Source organism: Vulpes lagopus, chromosome 5, assembly GCF_018345385.1.
Source record: "Vulpes lagopus strain Blue_001 chromosome 5, ASM1834538v1, whole genome shotgun sequence".
In the NCBI taxonomy this organism is placed as follows: Eukaryota; Metazoa; Chordata; class Mammalia; order Carnivora; family Canidae; genus Vulpes; species Vulpes lagopus.
The window spans coordinates 112382084-112398399 of record NC_054828.1 but is presented as its reverse complement, the minus strand read 5'-3'; the positions used below and the strand labels follow the sequence as shown (position 1 = coordinate 112398399).

Below are 16316 nucleotides of genomic sequence, written 5' to 3'. Positions count from 1 at the left end.
GCCAACTATTCTATAACTACACATTGTATGACACTGGAAGTAGTTATCAATTCCTATAAACTAGCAAATAAAAGGAAAGAAACACTTATCCCATCTTTCCAGTATGAACTATAATTCAGAATAAGTAGAAGGAATTCTTTTTAGAAGATTATCAGCTAGCAAATATGGAAAGAATCCTAGAATTAGGGGAAAAAATAATTTTGCATCCCTAATGAAATAATCGAAGCAGTAACCACCAGTGAATGAAACCACTAAATGAAAACTTGAGAAAATTTAAAATGTCAAACTTTAAAACTGGATCCACTCAAAACTAAACAGCTATTATTTGCCTCCTGATGTGACGCTATATGAAATGCAACACCACTTACGAAGTATTCTTGCCCAAAAAGTTGAATGGAAATAAAAGGGTTAGAGGAATGAGTTAATTGACACCACATGGAAGCCAAAAGTCAAATCCAGTGGAGAACATTTTATAAGACAACCTTATTTCCGGAACAAATCTTGTCTGAGAACAGAAGGGAGGTTGAGGAGACTACTTCTGATTACAATAAATTGAACACCTGCTAACCAAATGTAATGTACAGATTTGTTTGGATCCTAATTCAAACAAACTGTAAAAAAAGCCAGTTTTTGAGACAATCAAGGAAATTTGATTATGGATTGAGCAATACTAAGAATTTAATAGGTATAACAACACAGTAAATGTCTGTATTTCTTACAGACACATACTGAGGTTTGTAGGAGTGAAATGATACAATATCTTGGATTTGCTCTAAAGTAGCTTCAGCAAGGGAAAAAAAAAAAGGAAATAAAAAGCGAGCACACGTGGCCAATATTGATAATTATTGTTTCTGGGACAGGGATTCTTAGCACAGTTCACTCTACTGAGCTGTTTAAAATTGTTCAATAAAACACACACACACGTACACACAAAATGGAGGACTCTCCCATTTTTTTAGACTAATCACAATGGTTAAAGACTCACAGTCTGGCCCCAACCCAACCTACCTTTGCAGCTTTATCTTTCACTCTCCACATAAGCCTCGGGTCTAGCTTCACTATACTGTACTTGACACTTTGGATTGGCCACTCTGTTTCTGAATTCAAGCTATTCCAGCTGCTGATGTGCCTTCCCATTCTTTTCCAACTGGGAAACTCCCTACCCTCATAGGTCACATGCTCCCTGTGAAGTCCTCTCCAACCTTAATAGATTTCCTGGTATCAGCTATGGTTGCCACCTAGGAACACTGTTCATATGAATAGTGGAACTTCTCTCATACTGCAGATACTATCCACTTCCACCATGATGAATGAATATTTGTTAATGGCAGATAGCATAGAAATTAGGGCACAGTCTTAATTTATAATTGCCTGAGATCACAAGCTGCTTGTTACTCTTATCCTGGACAAGTAACTCAGCCTCTCCATGCCTTAGCTGTGTTGCCTTGCCAAGTAGCAACCTCCATGTCTGTTTTCTTATCTGTAAAATTTCTTTTCATGGAGCTACCTTAACCTTCCCAAACAGATCAGAAAGGGATTAAAGCACTTTCCAACACGTAGGTACTCAATGTTAAAAATACTAAATAAGGTGTAATGACTTAATATATCAATATATTCTATTAATGATTCTAAAATACTAAAAATATCTCTCTGAAAAAAAATAAAAATAAAATAAAAAATAGAAAATAAAATAAAATAAAAATATCTCTCTGATTTTTCCCTATATTCCGCCTCATACCTAGCTCAGTATCTGTAACCTAAGTGATGGCGATACTAAAAGACATACAAAGGCACCCGAGTTTCTGAATGCAGGGAGTATGTCATTTATTGACCCTGTGTTCCCCCACTCACTGGTCGCTACTCTTGACTCGTAGAACAACCGGTACAGAACTGCAAGGAATCATCCCCAGCTCTGTGATCACCAGATCCACCAGTTCCGGGGGGGTCACGTCATAGACTAGATTTAACAACCGCAGGGACAGGTGGTTCTGCCAGTTAGCCAGGGCCACATGTTCTCCTCGCTCACAAAGCAGATCATCGGGGTCATCTGCAATGGGAGACGTACCCATTTATGTCCTTGTAGAAAACAAGATGTAGTTCAACCTTCCCTCCTCCCTCCCAAATCTCAGATCTTTGAAACCTTCTCTCTGCCCTCCTGGGCTCCTTACCTAGCTCATTAGAGACAAAAGCATCAGTCTGCACACGCTCACAGAACTTGTATGTTTCACAGCAGACCAGCACTGGCACATTATGGGCTCGTGCCACCAGGGCCAGCTGTGCTGTCCCTACCCGTGACATTACGGACCCGTTGGCCAGGAGTGCGTGAGCTCCCAATAGCACCTTAGAAACCTATTTATTTTGAACAGTGGAGAGGGGGAGAAAATGTGATATGTGATTAATGCACAATCAGGTTCCCTACTTCCTGCCCAGGATAGCAATATTAAGGGCAATAACAGAACTTAATGACAGTTCTTCTTAGAAAACACCTGACCATTGACCCCACTGCACCTCCCACAAGAAAATAAAACTCTGAAGTTACTTTTGTCCTGTCTCCTCTTCATGGCTGCTAATTTACTGTTCATATGACACTGTGCTATAACATGTTGTAGACGTTTTTCCTATTAAATACAAACAAGGCTATAAAAGTTTAGTATTTTTAAATAATTGTAACCTTGGGAAGACAGGATTTTATCTACCACTACACCCTTTTACCTCCAACTTTGGAGTCCCTTTCCTCTGCCCTCACCTCTGGGAGCACATAGGAGGCTGCAGGAATCAGCAGGTAGGAGGCAGGGACCCCAGCACGGACCAGAGAACGTAGTGTGTGCCTTCCCTCCAGCCGTGGCCGGCTGTCCACCACTACCACCCGAAACCGCCGGCCCTTAGCCCAAGCCTCCTGAAGGATTCGTGATACCAGAGACGAGCTGGAGTGAATGGAGAGGAGGATTCAGTTATAGATGTCACTAACGGACAGGCAGCCAGCTCACTGCTAAAGGGCAAAGGGGCAATCTTTTCTTCAGATTGTTATACCCCCCAATTTTCTGTCATAGGGTCCGGACCATACCATCCATATACCAGGATCACATCTCCATTATTGATCTTCTTATAAGCAAAGCGGGAAATTGCCTGAGCTGCAAGCACAATCTTCTCTTGCACATACCGATCAATGGCTGCTCGAAGTTCTGACTTGGCCTAAATGGATTAAGATGCTTAGGGAACAAGAAATGGACACATTTCTTCCTTTGATGATCATGCCAGATGCTTGAGTATGTGTACAATGATAGTTGAAAGTGGGCCAAAAGAGGGCCCAAAGGTGGCATAAGACAGCCAGCCCAACCACTTCCTTAACCCTTGACCAGGGCAGAATGGCCTCACTGTCACTTCTGGGAGTCCTGATTGTGTTTCTCAGCTGTACCCTCAGGGGTATGCTTTGCTCATTCCTCATATTCATCACCTCCTCTTCCCGCTTGGAGCTGCTCACACCCGTGATCTCCTTGTTAAGGAACTTGATGGCGTTGTACATGCTTGCTGACAGGGGACGGCACTGAGTCAGGAAGCTACAAAGACAATACCTCGCGTTTGTGTGACTCTATAATGTGCGACTCTACAACTTACATTCGTGCTTAAATAAGTTTTCTTTAACAAAAAACAGAAAAATAAAACAAGAGGTAAAAGAGCAAGAGAGAGGGTACAAAAAGAGGACTAGGTGAGGGGACAGCAGACTTGCAGTGGTTGTCCTTACCTGAAGTAGGGCTTTAGTTTATTCACTAGATCCCTTGAGAGTTCTTCATTGGGAGGTGTTGTGTAATCTTGAATTACCTATAAGGTACCCAAAGTTATCAGCAAAACATCTCCTAATAAAGGGCTCTGAAAGGGGGCTAAGGCAAGTTTCACTGAACAAAGCGTTCTGAGGGTGGAGTCATTCCCTTTGTCCCTCAGAGATTACTTTGGGTAAGAGGAATCTGGGGTAGTGCTGGGGAAGGTGGGACTGGGTCACAGAGGGAACAAGACAGGGCTTACCTGCTGCAAGGCACGAAGCAGGGCAATACACCGGGCATTGGAGCCACTGACCAGGCCCTGGGAGTACTGCAGGCCGAGTCGCACCATGGCTGGGTGGATCACAGAGGATGGGATGCTGATGGGATGGCGGTGTCACACACTTTGCAAGGGAGCTTGAGCACCTACTGCCCACCTGCCCCTGATGAAAAGGAACTTCCTTCACTAGCACAGACACCCCCATTTCCTCTAGAGCTTTGCCTTGTGTGCAGGCTTCTTCCCATAGACCCCATCTCAAATTTCCAGTCACATTCAATACTAAGTTACCAAAACTCCTAGAACTTAAAAGTTACAACAATTTCATAGAATCCTACCTCATATATTGAGTCAGAGAGTTTTGTCTGCTGTACTGGGGTAGGTGGGAGAAAAGACTGACTTTGGATCCATAATCGTTTCGTGTAGGAACCTTGACAAAATAAGAGACAGGACCAATGGAAAATAAATAAACAGTGAGGCTACTTGGCCCTAAATACCCTGTCTTCTTCAGGGTATCATTTGTCTCGAGCACCTTTCCCCCCTTCCTCTATCCCATCTCCCTTAGGCAATTTCTGGCCAGGCATTGAAACCACTTCCTACCTGTTGCTGCTCTGGTTTTTTAGCAAGCCTTCTCAGAAGTGTAAGGTCATCAACCTGAGTGTGCTCAGGGAGACGCTTCACTCCTAAAAGATAATGACCATGTTTTTAAGACACTGTAGGTGATAATGAGAAATCTGCTTTTAAGGAATAAGGGACATCAAGAAAGATGGATGGGGGAGATGAAAAACGGGGAAAAAAAGAGTAGAAGAAATAGAGATAGGATGAGGTTGAGTGGAGAATTCTGAACTCTTGGTCCCAAGGCTAAGAATGGGAAGGGAGAACTGTTTTACTGTGGGAAAGCCTGAGCTAACACAAGAATTAAAATAAAAACAGAGGGACACCTGGGTGGCTCAGCGGTTTAGCGCCTGCCTTCAGCCCAGGGTGTGATCCTGGAGTCTCGGGATCAAGTCCCACATCGGGCTTCCTGCACGGAGCCTGCTTCTCCTTCTGTCTGTGTCTCTGCCTCTCTCTCTCTCTCTCTGTCTCTCATTAATAACTAATCTTTAAAGAGAATAATAAAATCAAAACAGAGAGATGCCTGGGTGGCTCAGCAGTTGAGCATCTGCTTTCACTTCAGGGCATGATCCCAGGGTCAGGAGATTGAGTCACAGGCTCCCTGCAAGGAACATGCTTCTCCCTCTGCCAATGTCTCCGCCTCTTTCTCTGCATCTCTCATAAATAAATAAATATATAAATAAAATCTTAAAAAGAATAATAAAATCAAAACAGAGGTCTTGAAACGAAGGGAAGGTACCTGAAGGGGTTTCTCCAGCAGTGCTGGGGCAGGCCCGAGGTGGTGGCCCTCCTTGTTCTCCTTTCCTTGCCTGTTTCAGGGCCCGCTCAGCCTCCTGCTTAGCCCGCCGTTCAGCACGAAGTTCAGCTTTACTTCGACCAGTTGGAACTTTCTCCCCAGCAGTGGCCAACTGACAGCCTGGTCCTGGCAGTTCTTTGGCTGGGCCTACTAAAGACAGAAAGAAGACGTGCCCAAGCCCCAGGCAGGTAATATCTATGCCCCAGCCAAAGCTTCTCTGCTCATCTAAATTTCCTTACTGCCCACTTGTTCAAATCAACTTTGTCCCGTCTCCTTCTCTTCTCTCCCACACATCCCTCTACCAGTTCCACACCCCAGTCATTTAAAAAAGCCTTCGCACCTTGCTGCTGGGCTGCAGGTACAGCAGGGGCAGTTTTTTCTGGTTCTGCTCCCTTTTCCTCCTTCCGTTTCTTCTTCTGCTGTTTTTTTTCCTTCCGAAGCTGCAACTTCTCTTCTTGGGTCATCTCCCTCCCCACTGCCTGAGACACAAACATAGAATACAGCTCTTCCCCAAGTCCAAAGATAAAAAAAACAAAATACTACTGGTGCCTTCCAAGATTCCCATAAGGTAAAGCCCCCAATCCTGACTCCAACCAGCTGTTAACAAGATTACATCCCATAGAGATAGAAGCTTCTCTTCCAGGTTCAGAGTCACATACTGTTAGGGATGAAAAAAAAACTGTAAAAATCTGGCGTTCCGGAGAAATAAAGTGAAACGGGGATGGAGGCTGCGGCCCAATGAAGCTGCCACAGCCTCCTGCGTAGAGCCTGACAGGCGTTTTCCGAGGGCACTCTCACTTACCCCAGGCCGAGTAGAAAGCTCCGCCTTCATCCCAGACCCCGAATCTGCATCAGAAAACAGATCACAAAGTGAGCCTGAGAGGCTCCGGGAGGGTTTGTAGGAGCTCGTACTCGTCGCGGCTGGCTGCTGGGTCTGCATGACCACGGCTCCGCCACCAGGCGGGAGGCAAGCCAGGGATCCGCGTGGAGACGCAAGGTGCGGCAAGATCAAAGGAAGGCGGGGGAGGCAGCCGGCCTGGGCCCCCGCCCTTCTCTCCAGAGCCAGGAGGGACGCGGCGCGGGGCTGCGCCCCAGGCAGTACACCCCAGAGTCCGGAGAGGCACCGGAACGGAGCGACAGGACCCAGAGGGACTCAGTGCTCGGCCGCAGCCGTCCGCTGCGCGGCGGCTCGCGTACCTGTTCGTGTGCCCCCGCCCTTCACTCACCCTCACGAACAGCCACAGCCACGGCAGCCATCACCCTCGGTCCTAGGCTCCGCCCGCCGCGGTCCCGGGGCCTACAGCGCCACCTGGGCCGACCCCCGCGGCGCACAGCCTTCCGCGGACTACAATCTCCGACATGCACTGGGGCCCCGCCCCGGGCTACGGGCGCCGATTAGGGCCCTCTCAGCTTTGGGCTCCCGGGCGTGGCAGTCGGCGCTTGCTCTTTAGACTACAGTTCCCAGCATGCCGGGGGGGCTGCGCCCCGGAGCGGACGTCCCACCACCCTTCCCACCTCCGATCTCAGCAACACCCCCCCCCCAAAATGGCGAGTGAGGCAGCGGGGACGCGCTGAGCGGCGGAGGCGAGCGTGTAAAGCCGCTGCGGCCCTGTCAGTCCGGAGCCCGGCTGGGCCCTGCCGCAGGGAACATGCACTTTTCCATTCCTGAAACCGAGTCCCGCAGCGGGGACAGCGGCGGCTCCGCCTATGTGGTGAGGAGCGGCCGGAGCCGGGCCGGGCAGGGGCGGGGATAACGGGCCGGAGCCCTCTCCGAGCGGCCTCCGAGGCCTGGCCGCCACCCTTGGGGCCTGGTCCCAAGCCGCCGACTGCCGACGGCTTCGCTAGGAGCTTATATCCCGTCTCAGATGCGCCCAGAGGTCGCCCCATCTCCTCCAGGTCCTTTGTTCGCCCGCGTCGTCTCCCCCTGGATGGGCTGCGGCCGCTCTGGTGGGCGTCATTGGCCTCTTGGGGAGGGAGACTGCGACACTAGGGCCCGAGTTGCCCCCTGGCTGGTCCTTCTGCTTTAGAACTTGACTCTGGGGAAACAGACTAATAAACCCTCGGACAATCTCGGTGCGTTACTCAGGCGTAGCTTGTGCCAGACAACTTCTGGCCAGGGTTTTCAAGGGGGTTGCCCAGACCGAGACCCTAAAACGCTTGCCTGCTTTTGTGTCTTCAGGCCTATAACATTCACGTGAATGGAGTCCTGCATTGCCGGGTGCGCTACAGCCAGCTCCTGGGGCTGCATGAGCAGGTGGGACCAGCACCCCTGCCTTGAGGCAGCTTTCAAGCCCTTTCCTACACCTGGGCATCGGTGTCTCCATTTCTCCCCACTTGGCTTCCTTGTAGATTGTTCCCCTTTAATCACTGCCGCTGGGGAGGATCTGGTGCTTTATCTTAGGATTGACATTTCCGGGGAACTCCCTAAGAAGCTTACTGTCTGCTGCTGTAACTGCTCTTCCTTATATTCACATCCGTCTTTCTGCTTCCCTGTCGGCAGTCTTACTTCAGCCTTTGCCTGTGCATGGAAAAACCGACCTCCCCCCTCCCTTCTTTGCTGCCAAAGCACATTCCTTCTGTCATCTGAGCTGCAACTTGGAATTCTTTTCCCTTCTCATACAGATCATTCACGGGTCCTTCTGTGTTCTTTAGCTCATTTCAGTGGCCTAGCTGTTCAGTTATCCTTATGTATCTCTGATGCAATGTTTCTATGTTCTCCTCACCAGATTTCGAGCTCTCTTCAACTCAGTACAGAGTCCTGGTTCTACTGATGACTAGCTGTGCAGCCTTGAGCAATTTCTTTGGGCCTAGTTTCTAAGACCTAAAAATGTATTTGTCGGTCTGCAAAGTCCCTTTAAGTCTTAAAACCTTTTGTGAACCTGTTTTGCTATATTTAACTGGGAACATAAATTTTCCTTAAAAAGCTCTTTGGTTCCAGTGAGGGTTCAGTGAACACAGTCTTGCTAGATAATCAAAGGTTTTCCCTAGGCCCTGGCCCTACACAAACCCTACCCACACCGTGAAGGGGCTGACGTGTACATAGTAAGATAAGAAAGAACCTATGTTTAGGACACTCCGAGAAAGGAATGATTTCCTGGATGACTAGGGTACATGGGGGAGGGAGGGAAGGGAAAGGGAGCCTAAAAGAACATTGTGACTGACTGTGGATTGCGTCTTCTCTTTTGCTATGTTTACGTGAAGGGTTGTATCTCTTTCTCCAAATAGCTTCGGAAGGAGTATGGGGCCAATGTCCTTCCTGCATTTCCCCCAAAGAAGCTTTTCTCTCTGACACCTGCTGAGGTGGAACAGAGGAGAGAGCAGTTAGAGAAGTACATGCAAGCTGGTGAGTGGCTGGAGGGAACTTTAGGCTGTGTTGAGAGCTATGGAAAGAGACTCAAAACAGCTGGTTCTGTAGACTTGGCCTAAATTAATTTCTACATCTGGGGATTCTCTTGATTTGTTAGTTAGGAAAAGTAAATAGCATGTAGGAATGCTCTAGGTATTTGTAAAGCTATTTGGACAATATACTAATATAGTTTGGAAATACCACTGTAACACTATGTAGCCTTAAAGCAGTTTAGATTGGTGGGGAGAACTGAATTTGTATCTGATATGCTTTAGATTAACATCATTGTTATTTCCCTAGTTCTATAGCCTGGACTCAACTAGATGGCAGCCAAGGGTGGGGCAGGTGAAGAATTTATGCAAACAGTGAGTGAGGTGAGGCCAGCTGGGGGATGTGACAGGCCATCATCAGCCCAGGAAATGGGGTAGGGGAGGAAACTACCAAGAAAAGAGCTGGGGGGAGTCAAGAGGGAGTTCTAAATTACTGGAACATTGTTCTCTTGTCCCCTCAGTTCGGCAGGACCCACTGCTTGGGAGCAGTGAGACCTTTAATAGCTTCTTGCGTCGGGCACAACAGGTAAGGCTCTGGGTGGGACCGAGATTTAAGAGAAGCATTTTCCTATAGGGCCATGTCATTTTAAGGCAGTGGCTACAGAGAAATCATCTTGGCACCTATTTTTTTTATGGGATGGGACTTTTGCTGTACCAGTGAGATCAAGAAAACCCAGCCTGTAATTAAGCAGCTGAGAATAAAGACACTAGGAAGGACCTAGACATGAGTTGGGGATGGGTCAGAGCTAGACATGGGGCAGGTGTTAACAAGGTGGTGCCTCTGTTCTTATGTATATTCATACCAGGAGACACAGCAGGTCCCCACAGAGGAGGTTTCCTTGGAAGTGCTGCTCAGCAACGGGCAGAAAGTTCTGGTCAATGTGCTAACTTCAGATCAGACTGAAGATGTCCTAGAGGTGAGGTACTTGTATTGCAGTGCCCCACCTCCCCTGCACCCCAGGGTTCCAGGTTTAGGGGTAATTGTAACATCCAGTATGATGAGCTGTACTTGCTTCCTGATTCCTAGGCTGTGGCTGCAAAACTGGATCTTCCAGATGACTTGATTGGATACTTTAGTCTCTTTCTAGTTCGAGAGAAAGAGGATGGAACCTTTTCTTGTGAGTTTCTGTGGACTTGACTGCTTCCTTGTGCTTCTAGGGGTAAATTTGCCCTGTCAATTCCTCCCAAAATATGACATTTCCTCAGGGCTCCTCTCTTGACTTTTCTCTCCTTGAATCTCATGACATTTTCCTTTTTTTTTTTAACCCATAGTCGTACGGAAGTTGCAAGAGTTTGAGCTGCCTTATGTGTCTGTTACCAGTCTTCGGAGTCAAGAGTATAAGATTGTGCTAAGGAAGAGGTCAGGGCTGGGCTTGGAGGAGGGGGAGGTACTGGATTGGATTACTGGGCCATGTACTAAGAAGAACCTGGACAAGGGGATAGTGCTGGGTGTTTCTACTAGGCCTTCCAGGCTTCTTCCCACTATACTACCATTTGCCCAATAGTTCTAGATTGTTCCTGTCTTTTGTTTTGTTTTGTTTTGTTTTGTTCCTGTCTTCTATCCGCGTCTCTTGCCTTACCCCAGCTTAGCCCCGTTACCCCTTTCCACCCCTTGGCCTCACAGTTATTGGGACTCTGCCTATGATGACGATGTCATGGAGAACCGGGTTGGCCTGAACCTGCTATATGCTCAGGTGAGCTTGGAGCTGCCTCAGAACCCTTCCCCTGAAATAGATACTGGTGTCCCCACTCTGCGAAGAAAACTTTTCATGTCTTTACTTCCAGTTCTGGGGAGAGTTCCTAGAATACTGTCAGGGCACCTGGCAACAACCTGCTCTCCCTACTTTGTAAGCTGCTATAGTCAAGGTCTTACTGCAAGGAGGTCACTCAAGCATGGGGCTAAGGATCAGGCTGGACAGAGGTAACTGGACCTCTGATTGGAAGCCCCCAACCCCCTCATCCCTTCTCTCTACTGTAGACAGTATCAGACATTGAGCGTGGGTGGATTCTGGTCACCAAGGAGCAACACCGGCAGCTCAAATCTCTGCAAGAGAAGGTCTCCAAGAAGGAGGTGGGCCCGTTTTCCTGTCTCCTTCCAAGGGCTGTTTTCTGACACACACATCCCACTCCCCCGCCGCTGACCCACCCCGCGTGGTGACTGGGTTTCAGTTCCTACGACTGGCTCAGACTCTGCGGCACTATGGCTACTTGCGCTTTGATGCCTGTGTGGCTGACTTCCCAGAGAAGGACTGTCCCGTGGTGGTGAGCGCAGGCAACAGTGAGCTCAGCCTCCAGCTCCGCTTGCCTGGCCAGCAACTCCGTGAAGGCTCCTTCCGGGTCACCCGCATGCGGTGCTGGCGGGTCACCTCCTCTGTGAGTTGGGGTAGGCCTTTGGGATGGTGGCCTGGCAAGCCTTGAGCTTTGAGATTGGTCAGGATGATCTCAGCCTAACTCTCCTTTGTCTCCCAGGTGCCACTGCCCAGTGGAAGCACAAGTAGCCCAGGCCGGGGCCGGGGTGAGGTGCGCCTGGAACTGGCTTTTGAATACCTCATGAGCAAGGACCGGCTACAGTGGGTCACCATCACCAGCCCCCAGGTGTGAGCTCACCCTCAGGCCTCCTCTGGAGCCCATTGCACCGTCTCTTAGATACCCAAGTCTAGGGCTTCCAGGACTCCATGTGAGTGGGAGCCCTTGTCTTAGGGGTGCTGGGCTCAGAATGACAACTCTAGTCAGGCTGAGCTCTCTTCTTGCCCTCAGGCTATCATGATGAGTATCTGCTTACAGTCCATGGTAGATGAACTGATGGTGAAGAAATCTGGTGGCAGCATCAGGAAGGTAAGCAACAGGTGTGGACCAGGCAGCTGAGTGGTTGTGCTCTCCCCACCTCTTGTCTTAGGGCTTCTCCCAAGAGGAAGAAGTGATAGGGATTCCAAAGGGATTCTGTCCTTATCAGCACTTCATGTCTCCATCCCTAGATGCTGCGCCGGCGAGTGGGGGGCACCCTGAGACGCTCAGACAGCCAGCAAGCAGTGAAGTCCCCACCCCTGCTTGTAAGTATCACTTTCAGATCAGTACCCCATCTCCCAGCCTTGCCTTATTTTCCCCACTGAGGTCTCCGACACCTCTGCCTCTCCTTCCCCAGGAGTCACCTGATGCCAGCCGGGAGTCCATGGTTAAACTCTCAGTGAGTTTCCCATGAGGGTTGGTGAGGTTGGTGGTTGGTGTTGGTAGGGGGATCTCACCGAGGCTTGAGTCCTCTGACCCCAACCCTACCTTTGTTACAGAGCAAGCTGAGTGCCGTGAGCTTGCGGGGGATTGGCAGTCCCAGCACAGATGCCAGTGCCAGTGATGTCCACGGCAATTTTGCCTTCGAAGGCATTGGAGATGAGGATCTGTGATCTCCAGTGCTCAGATGTCTGCCCTGTACCCTGGAGGAATGTTCAGAAACTTGCCCTGTGCCTGTATCCCCCAAGCCAGGGGCGGGAGGGGTCTTTTCTTTCCTTCCTTCCCCTTTCTTCTCTTGGCCAGGGGCTTCCTAACCAATCTTCCCTTCCACCCTCTGGGCTGGCTGCACAAAGGATTCTTCTCTCTTTCCAGAGCTAGCCCTCAATGCCAAATTAGCATTTAGTATTTTGCACAAACTCCAAGGGACCATGGCTACCTGCCTTGGGGAGAAACCACAGCTTCCCCTGGGGCTGCTTCTGGCTTCTTGGGGCCATGGGCCAAGGGGATGGGCAGAGGTCTATGTATGGTCTGGCCCAGCTCCCCATCATTAAACTCAGCCTGATTGCTGCCTACCTCTGGTTCCCTTTCACTGCCCTCCCCCCCTCCCCATCATGGCACAGACTGCTGTGCTAAGGTGAGGTGGAGCTGTGCTTGCCACTGCCAATTCAGCATAGACATGGCTTTGTTAGTGTTTCCTTTATTATAAAGCACTGAAATAAGTTAAATAAACAGGTGGGAGGCTGGGCAGTCCCCCAGCCAGTTCCTCTGCTGCCCCTGGGAGCAGTGGAGGTGAATACAGGGCCCTTCTCACTGAGCTCATTAAGTGCATCAGTCAAGTAAGGCCCCTGGTCCATATGGGCCCCTTGCCCATGGGGTTTGGGCTGGTCCATATAGTGCCTAGGGTAGTCTGTGGAGCCCCTGGCCAGCGGGGGAGGAAGTAGAAGGTGGCTTCTGGTCCGTCTGTATAAAACGTACAGGAGAGTCAGGGCTAATCCACAGGGCCCTGAGGGAGAACAACCTAGTTCAGGGTGAGTCTGTATGGAGAGCCCGGCTACCTGCAGTGCTCAGGGGTGTGGGACCCCGAGAGCTCAACACAGAGGAGGGGCTATGAGGCGGGGCCCAACCCTCAGAGGCAGAGAGGCCAGGCCCTCCTGCCCCACCATGGCCATGCACCTTCTGGTGGCGTTTGTAGTTGTCCCAGTGGCCTGTGGTGTAGGCGCAGGTGGCACAGCGGAAGGGCTTCTCGCCTGTGTGCCGCAGCATGTGGCGTTTGAGGTTCATGCTCTGATTGCAGCTGTAGTTGCAAAGGCTACACCGAAAAGGTTTGTCCCCAGAGTGGATACGACCATGACGCTTGAGGTTGGCCAGGTTGCCACAGGCATAGGGGCAGAGGGGGCACTTGTAGGGCTTCTCTCCTGTGTGGACACGCTGGTGCCGTTTCAGGTTATCCAGATGAGCAGAGGCATAGGGACAGCGAGCACAGCGGAAAGGCTTCTCGCCACTGTGCGTCTTCATATGCCGAGCCAGGTGGTTGGGATAGTGGGTGGCAAAAGGGCAGAGGCTACAGGCGAAGCCTTTGTCACTGGGGCCCTGGGGTCCCCCGCTGGCACCCCCTCCGGCCTCTCCTCGCATGCAGCGCCCACACATGGCAGCTCCCAGCCGACTACCCTCCCCCTCCTCCAGCTCTTGTCCACAGTTCCGGCAGGTCCAAGGGAACAGCAGCTCTGGCAGTGGTTCTGATCCAGTCCCACAGAGGCCCTCCCCTTCACCCCGCAGTTGCCCACAGTCCGGCAGGAAACTGGCACCACCTGGTGGCACATGGAGGCTCAAATCTGGAAGCAGCAGAGCATCTGTGGAGACAATGAGGCCTGAGCCATGAATCCGAATATCCCTAGGGCCACCCACCCATGTCCCAGGTTCTTTTGGTTCCCAGCTTTTTACCTTCAGGTCGCCGGGGCACTGCCCCCTCCTGCTCTGTGGGACTGGGAGGCCGGGTGGGACGTGGAGCACAGCAGCGGAAGCCACAGGTCGGGCAGGGAGGAGTGGGGGGCCCCGCGTGGGTGCGCTGATGCCGCCTCAGGTTGCCCAGGCTGCTGCAGGCAAAGGGGCAGTGGGGACAGCGGTAGGGCTTCTCGCCAGTGTGGGTGCGGGTATGTCGCGTCAGGTTGACGAGCTGGGCTGAGGCGTAGGGGCAGCGGCCACAGCGGAACGGCTTCTCCCCGCTGTGTGTCTGCATGTGCCGCTTCAGGTGGCTCGAGTAGTGGGACACGAAGGCGCAGAGGCGGCATGAGTATAGTAGCCGTGGGGGCAGCGGGGGCCCCCCACCCGGCCCTCCTGCCCCACAACACGGCCCCTCACCTGTCGGCCCCCCACACAGCTGGCAGGCTGGGCCTGGCCTCTCACCCCTGGCCTCCCCTGGACCCCTGGCTGGTTCCTCAACTTCACTCTCGGCACTTAGCGGCCGGCCGCCCCCAGACTCGTCATCACTCAGCCCGTAGGGAAGCCCAGGCCTGGCCCCCAGAGAGTCTCCTGGTAAGACATAAGAAGAGACATCAACACGGGGTAGGACCAGGCTCCAAACTTGCGTTCTCACTGGTCTCCCCCCTGCGTGGTCCCACCCTTTACTTCAGTGATCCTGAAAACTGAATTATCTGCTTCTGAGTTCGTACTAACCTAGTGATGACAGCTGTACCTAACTCCACTGCACAGAAAAAGGTCAAAGGCTCACAGTGGACCACAGATTGAAATGAATCAATAATGTAATTAGCTGATTCTTGGAATAAGAAAGTAAAAATACACAACGCAGAGGCCTGAGACCTTATTTTAAGCTCTATATTAGTAAGATCCTTTTCAGTACAGAACTGATTATAAAATAAAAACGATGTCAAGGGTGAGGCAAAATCTGGAATGCCGTGATAACAAAGTAATGTACCTAAAAGATGGATTTTCTTTTACATGGATTCCCTCAATGACTTTCAAAAACATCCTTCATATAGGCGGCATAAGTGGGTAGGTGGTGCAGCAAATTAGGATGGGGGGATGTTAAGATCACTGGGAAAAGGAATGTGCAAGAATACTTGAGGGTAGGGACCAAAACCTCAATAACAAAGCTTATAATACTGCAGGTGAAGGGGAAATTAGATTAGCCATAACTTAATTTGAATAAGATATTATTTCCCTGAACCTCTTAAAGTAAACTTCACATAAGGAATGTGCTAGGCAGGAAAACAAGGTTATTAAAAGGGCATTAGCTTTTAACCAGTTGCTCCATGTGATTCATCCCCTGTCCTATTCATACCACCTTTGGATCAGGCCCCAGAACTTCCCCTCAACAAAGTGATGGAGCTCACTGGACCCTTAGGCAAGTGAAAAAGTCTAGCTCAAATCTAAACCAAATCACCCCTAGTTTGTGGCACTGTTCCGTGTTTTGCTCACTGGCACTAAATCCTAATCGACCTCTTGGAAGGACTGAGGTTCTGGTGGTCGCTAATCCTTGATCAAGTCCCTCAAACCCACCTTCAGAGTCTCTCTCGAAGCCCATGAGCTGGTCGCTGTTGCCGTCACCTTCCTCCTCTTCCTCTTCCTCTTCCTCCTCAAACTCCAGATCCTGGCCTAGTAGCAAATCACTCTCCAATACCAGGGCCCCGGGTCCTTCATCGAGGGAGTCTTCAGTATCCACTGAAGAGGGGAGGGGGCTTGAAGATTCTCCCTCAGGAACCGTGCCCATCATCCACACCCCGGGAGCCAGCCCTCGCAGCCCGTACTTCCCGAACTCGCAGACCCTCTCGGGTTCCCTTAGTAGCTCGGTAGGAAGCTAGGAGTCCAGATCGCCCACCCCATACCTCAGGAGTCCCCCTCCACCCCGACCTGAACCCACTCCACTGACCCCACCCCCGCTCCTCCCCCCTCGCGGCCCCTGACCCCTGACCTTTGACCCCCTCGCATTTCACGGGCTGCGGGTGGCTCTGCTTCCTTCGGGGCATCGTGACCGGCTCCAGCCCGACGCGCCTCCGGCCTGTGGCCGCCCGGCCCCGCCCCTCCCAATCCGGCCTGCCCGCCCGCCCTTCTTCTCAGGGCCCGCGGGCCGCCCCCATGCAGCGGCGCGGGCCCCGGGCAGCCCCCTGCCCTGGCCCCGGCGCCCAGCTCAGGCCGCTCCCGCCGCCGCCGCCGCGTCCATTCATGGAGCCCCCTACCCCCCCTACGGAGACCAGCTGGTACCTCCGTCCTCGCTTCCGCTTCCGCTTCCGCAAAG

The 16316-nt window shown here is 51.1% G+C and overlaps 3 protein-coding genes across 8 annotated transcripts; 1 reads left to right on the top strand and 2 right to left on the bottom strand.

The window, feature by feature from the left end:
• Window positions 1-1672: 1672 nt before the first annotated feature.
• EIF2B4 (eukaryotic translation initiation factor 2B subunit delta) lies at window positions 1673-6779 on the bottom strand. 5 transcript variants are annotated; one of them, XM_041757511.1, is made up of 13 exons: window positions 6670-6779; window positions 6246-6289; window positions 5784-5922; window positions 5387-5590; window positions 4633-4715; window positions 4371-4462; window positions 4021-4135; window positions 3743-3819; window positions 3455-3557; window positions 3065-3192; window positions 2747-2924; window positions 2169-2349; window positions 1677-2047 (listed from the first exon to the last, which is right to left on the bottom strand). In XM_041757511.1, exons 1-13 carry the CDS (start codon window positions 6698-6700, stop codon window positions 1848-1850), a joined length of 1575 nt encoding a protein of 524 aa, XP_041613445.1. In that variant the 5' UTR covers window positions 6701-6779; the 3' UTR covers window positions 1677-1847. The 5 variants fall into 5 exon arrangements, with proteins under 5 accessions (XP_041613443.1, XP_041613442.1, XP_041613445.1 ...); XM_041757510.1 differs by having other exon boundaries at window positions 1680-2047; window positions 5387-5593; XM_041757509.1 differs by lacking the exon at window positions 6670-6779 and having other exon boundaries at window positions 1673-2047; window positions 6246-6620.
• Window positions 6780-6953: 174 nt separating this feature from the next.
• Window positions 6954-12636, top strand: SNX17 (sorting nexin 17). Of its 2 annotated transcripts, none has more exons than XM_041756746.1 (15): window positions 6954-7155; window positions 7623-7697; window positions 8669-8786; window positions 9301-9365; window positions 9646-9756; window positions 9867-9957; window positions 10112-10199; window positions 10464-10533; window positions 10818-10910; window positions 11009-11212; window positions 11309-11434; window positions 11597-11674; window positions 11815-11889; window positions 11982-12023; window positions 12124-12636. In XM_041756746.1, the coding sequence occupies exons 1-15, from the start codon at window positions 7093-7095 to the stop codon at window positions 12235-12237; spliced, it is 1413 nt and encodes a 470-aa protein (XP_041612680.1). In that variant the 5' UTR covers window positions 6954-7092; the 3' UTR covers window positions 12238-12636. The 2 variants fall into 2 exon arrangements, with proteins under 2 accessions (XP_041612680.1, XP_041612681.1); XM_041756747.1 differs by lacking the exon at window positions 6954-7155 and adding an exon at window positions 7188-7516.
• A 109-nt stretch (window positions 12637-12745) lies between these two features.
• ZNF513 (zinc finger protein 513) lies at window positions 12746-16281 on the bottom strand. The gene is made up of 4 exons (XM_041756744.1): window positions 15993-16281; window positions 15581-15742; window positions 14006-14593; window positions 12746-13914 (listed from the first exon to the last, which is right to left on the bottom strand). Exons 1-4 carry the CDS (start codon window positions 16045-16047, stop codon window positions 13088-13090), a joined length of 1632 nt encoding a protein of 543 aa, XP_041612678.1. The 5' UTR covers window positions 16048-16281; the 3' UTR covers window positions 12746-13087.
• Between the last annotated feature and the right edge of the window lie 35 nt (window positions 16282-16316).

Excerpts from the sequence above, each read along its gene's own strand:
- SNX17 (XM_041756746.1), top strand. The coding sequence starts at position 7,093 with ATGCACTTTTCCATTCCTGAAACCGAGTCCCGCAGCGGGGACAGCGGC. Across the intron at positions 10,534-10,817 it reads TGAACCTGCTATATGCTCAG|ACAGTATCAGACATTGAGCG; the intron begins GTGAGCTTGGAG and ends TCTCTACTGTAG. Across the intron at positions 11,213-11,308 it reads GCTGGCGGGTCACCTCCTCT|GTGCCACTGCCCAGTGGAAG; the intron begins GTGAGTTGGGGT and ends TTTGTCTCCCAG.
- EIF2B4 (XM_041757508.1), bottom strand. The coding sequence starts at position 6,383 with ATGCAGACCCAGCAGCCAGCCGCGACGAGTACGAGCTCCTACAAACCC. Across the intron at positions 3,558-3,742 it reads AAACTAAAGCCCTACTTCAG|CTTCCTGACTCAGTGCCGTC; the intron begins GTAAGGACAACC and ends TTGTCTTTGTAG. Across the intron at positions 2,350-2,746 it reads CCTCCTATGTGCTCCCAGAG|GTTTCTAAGGTGCTATTGGG; the intron begins GTGAGGGCAGAG and ends CAAAATAAATAG.
- ZNF513 (XM_041756744.1), bottom strand. The coding sequence starts at position 16,047 with ATGCCCCGAAGGAAGCAGAGCCACCCGCAGCCCGTGAAATGCGAGGGG. Across the intron at positions 15,743-15,992 it reads GAAATGCGAGGGGGTCAAAG|TGGATACTGAAGACTCCCTC; the intron begins GTCAGGGGTCAG and ends TCCCCTCTTCAG. Across the intron at positions 13,915-14,005 it reads AGTGCCCCGGCGACCTGAAG|ATGCTCTGCTGCTTCCAGAT; the intron begins GTAAAAAGCTGG and ends TTGTCTCCACAG.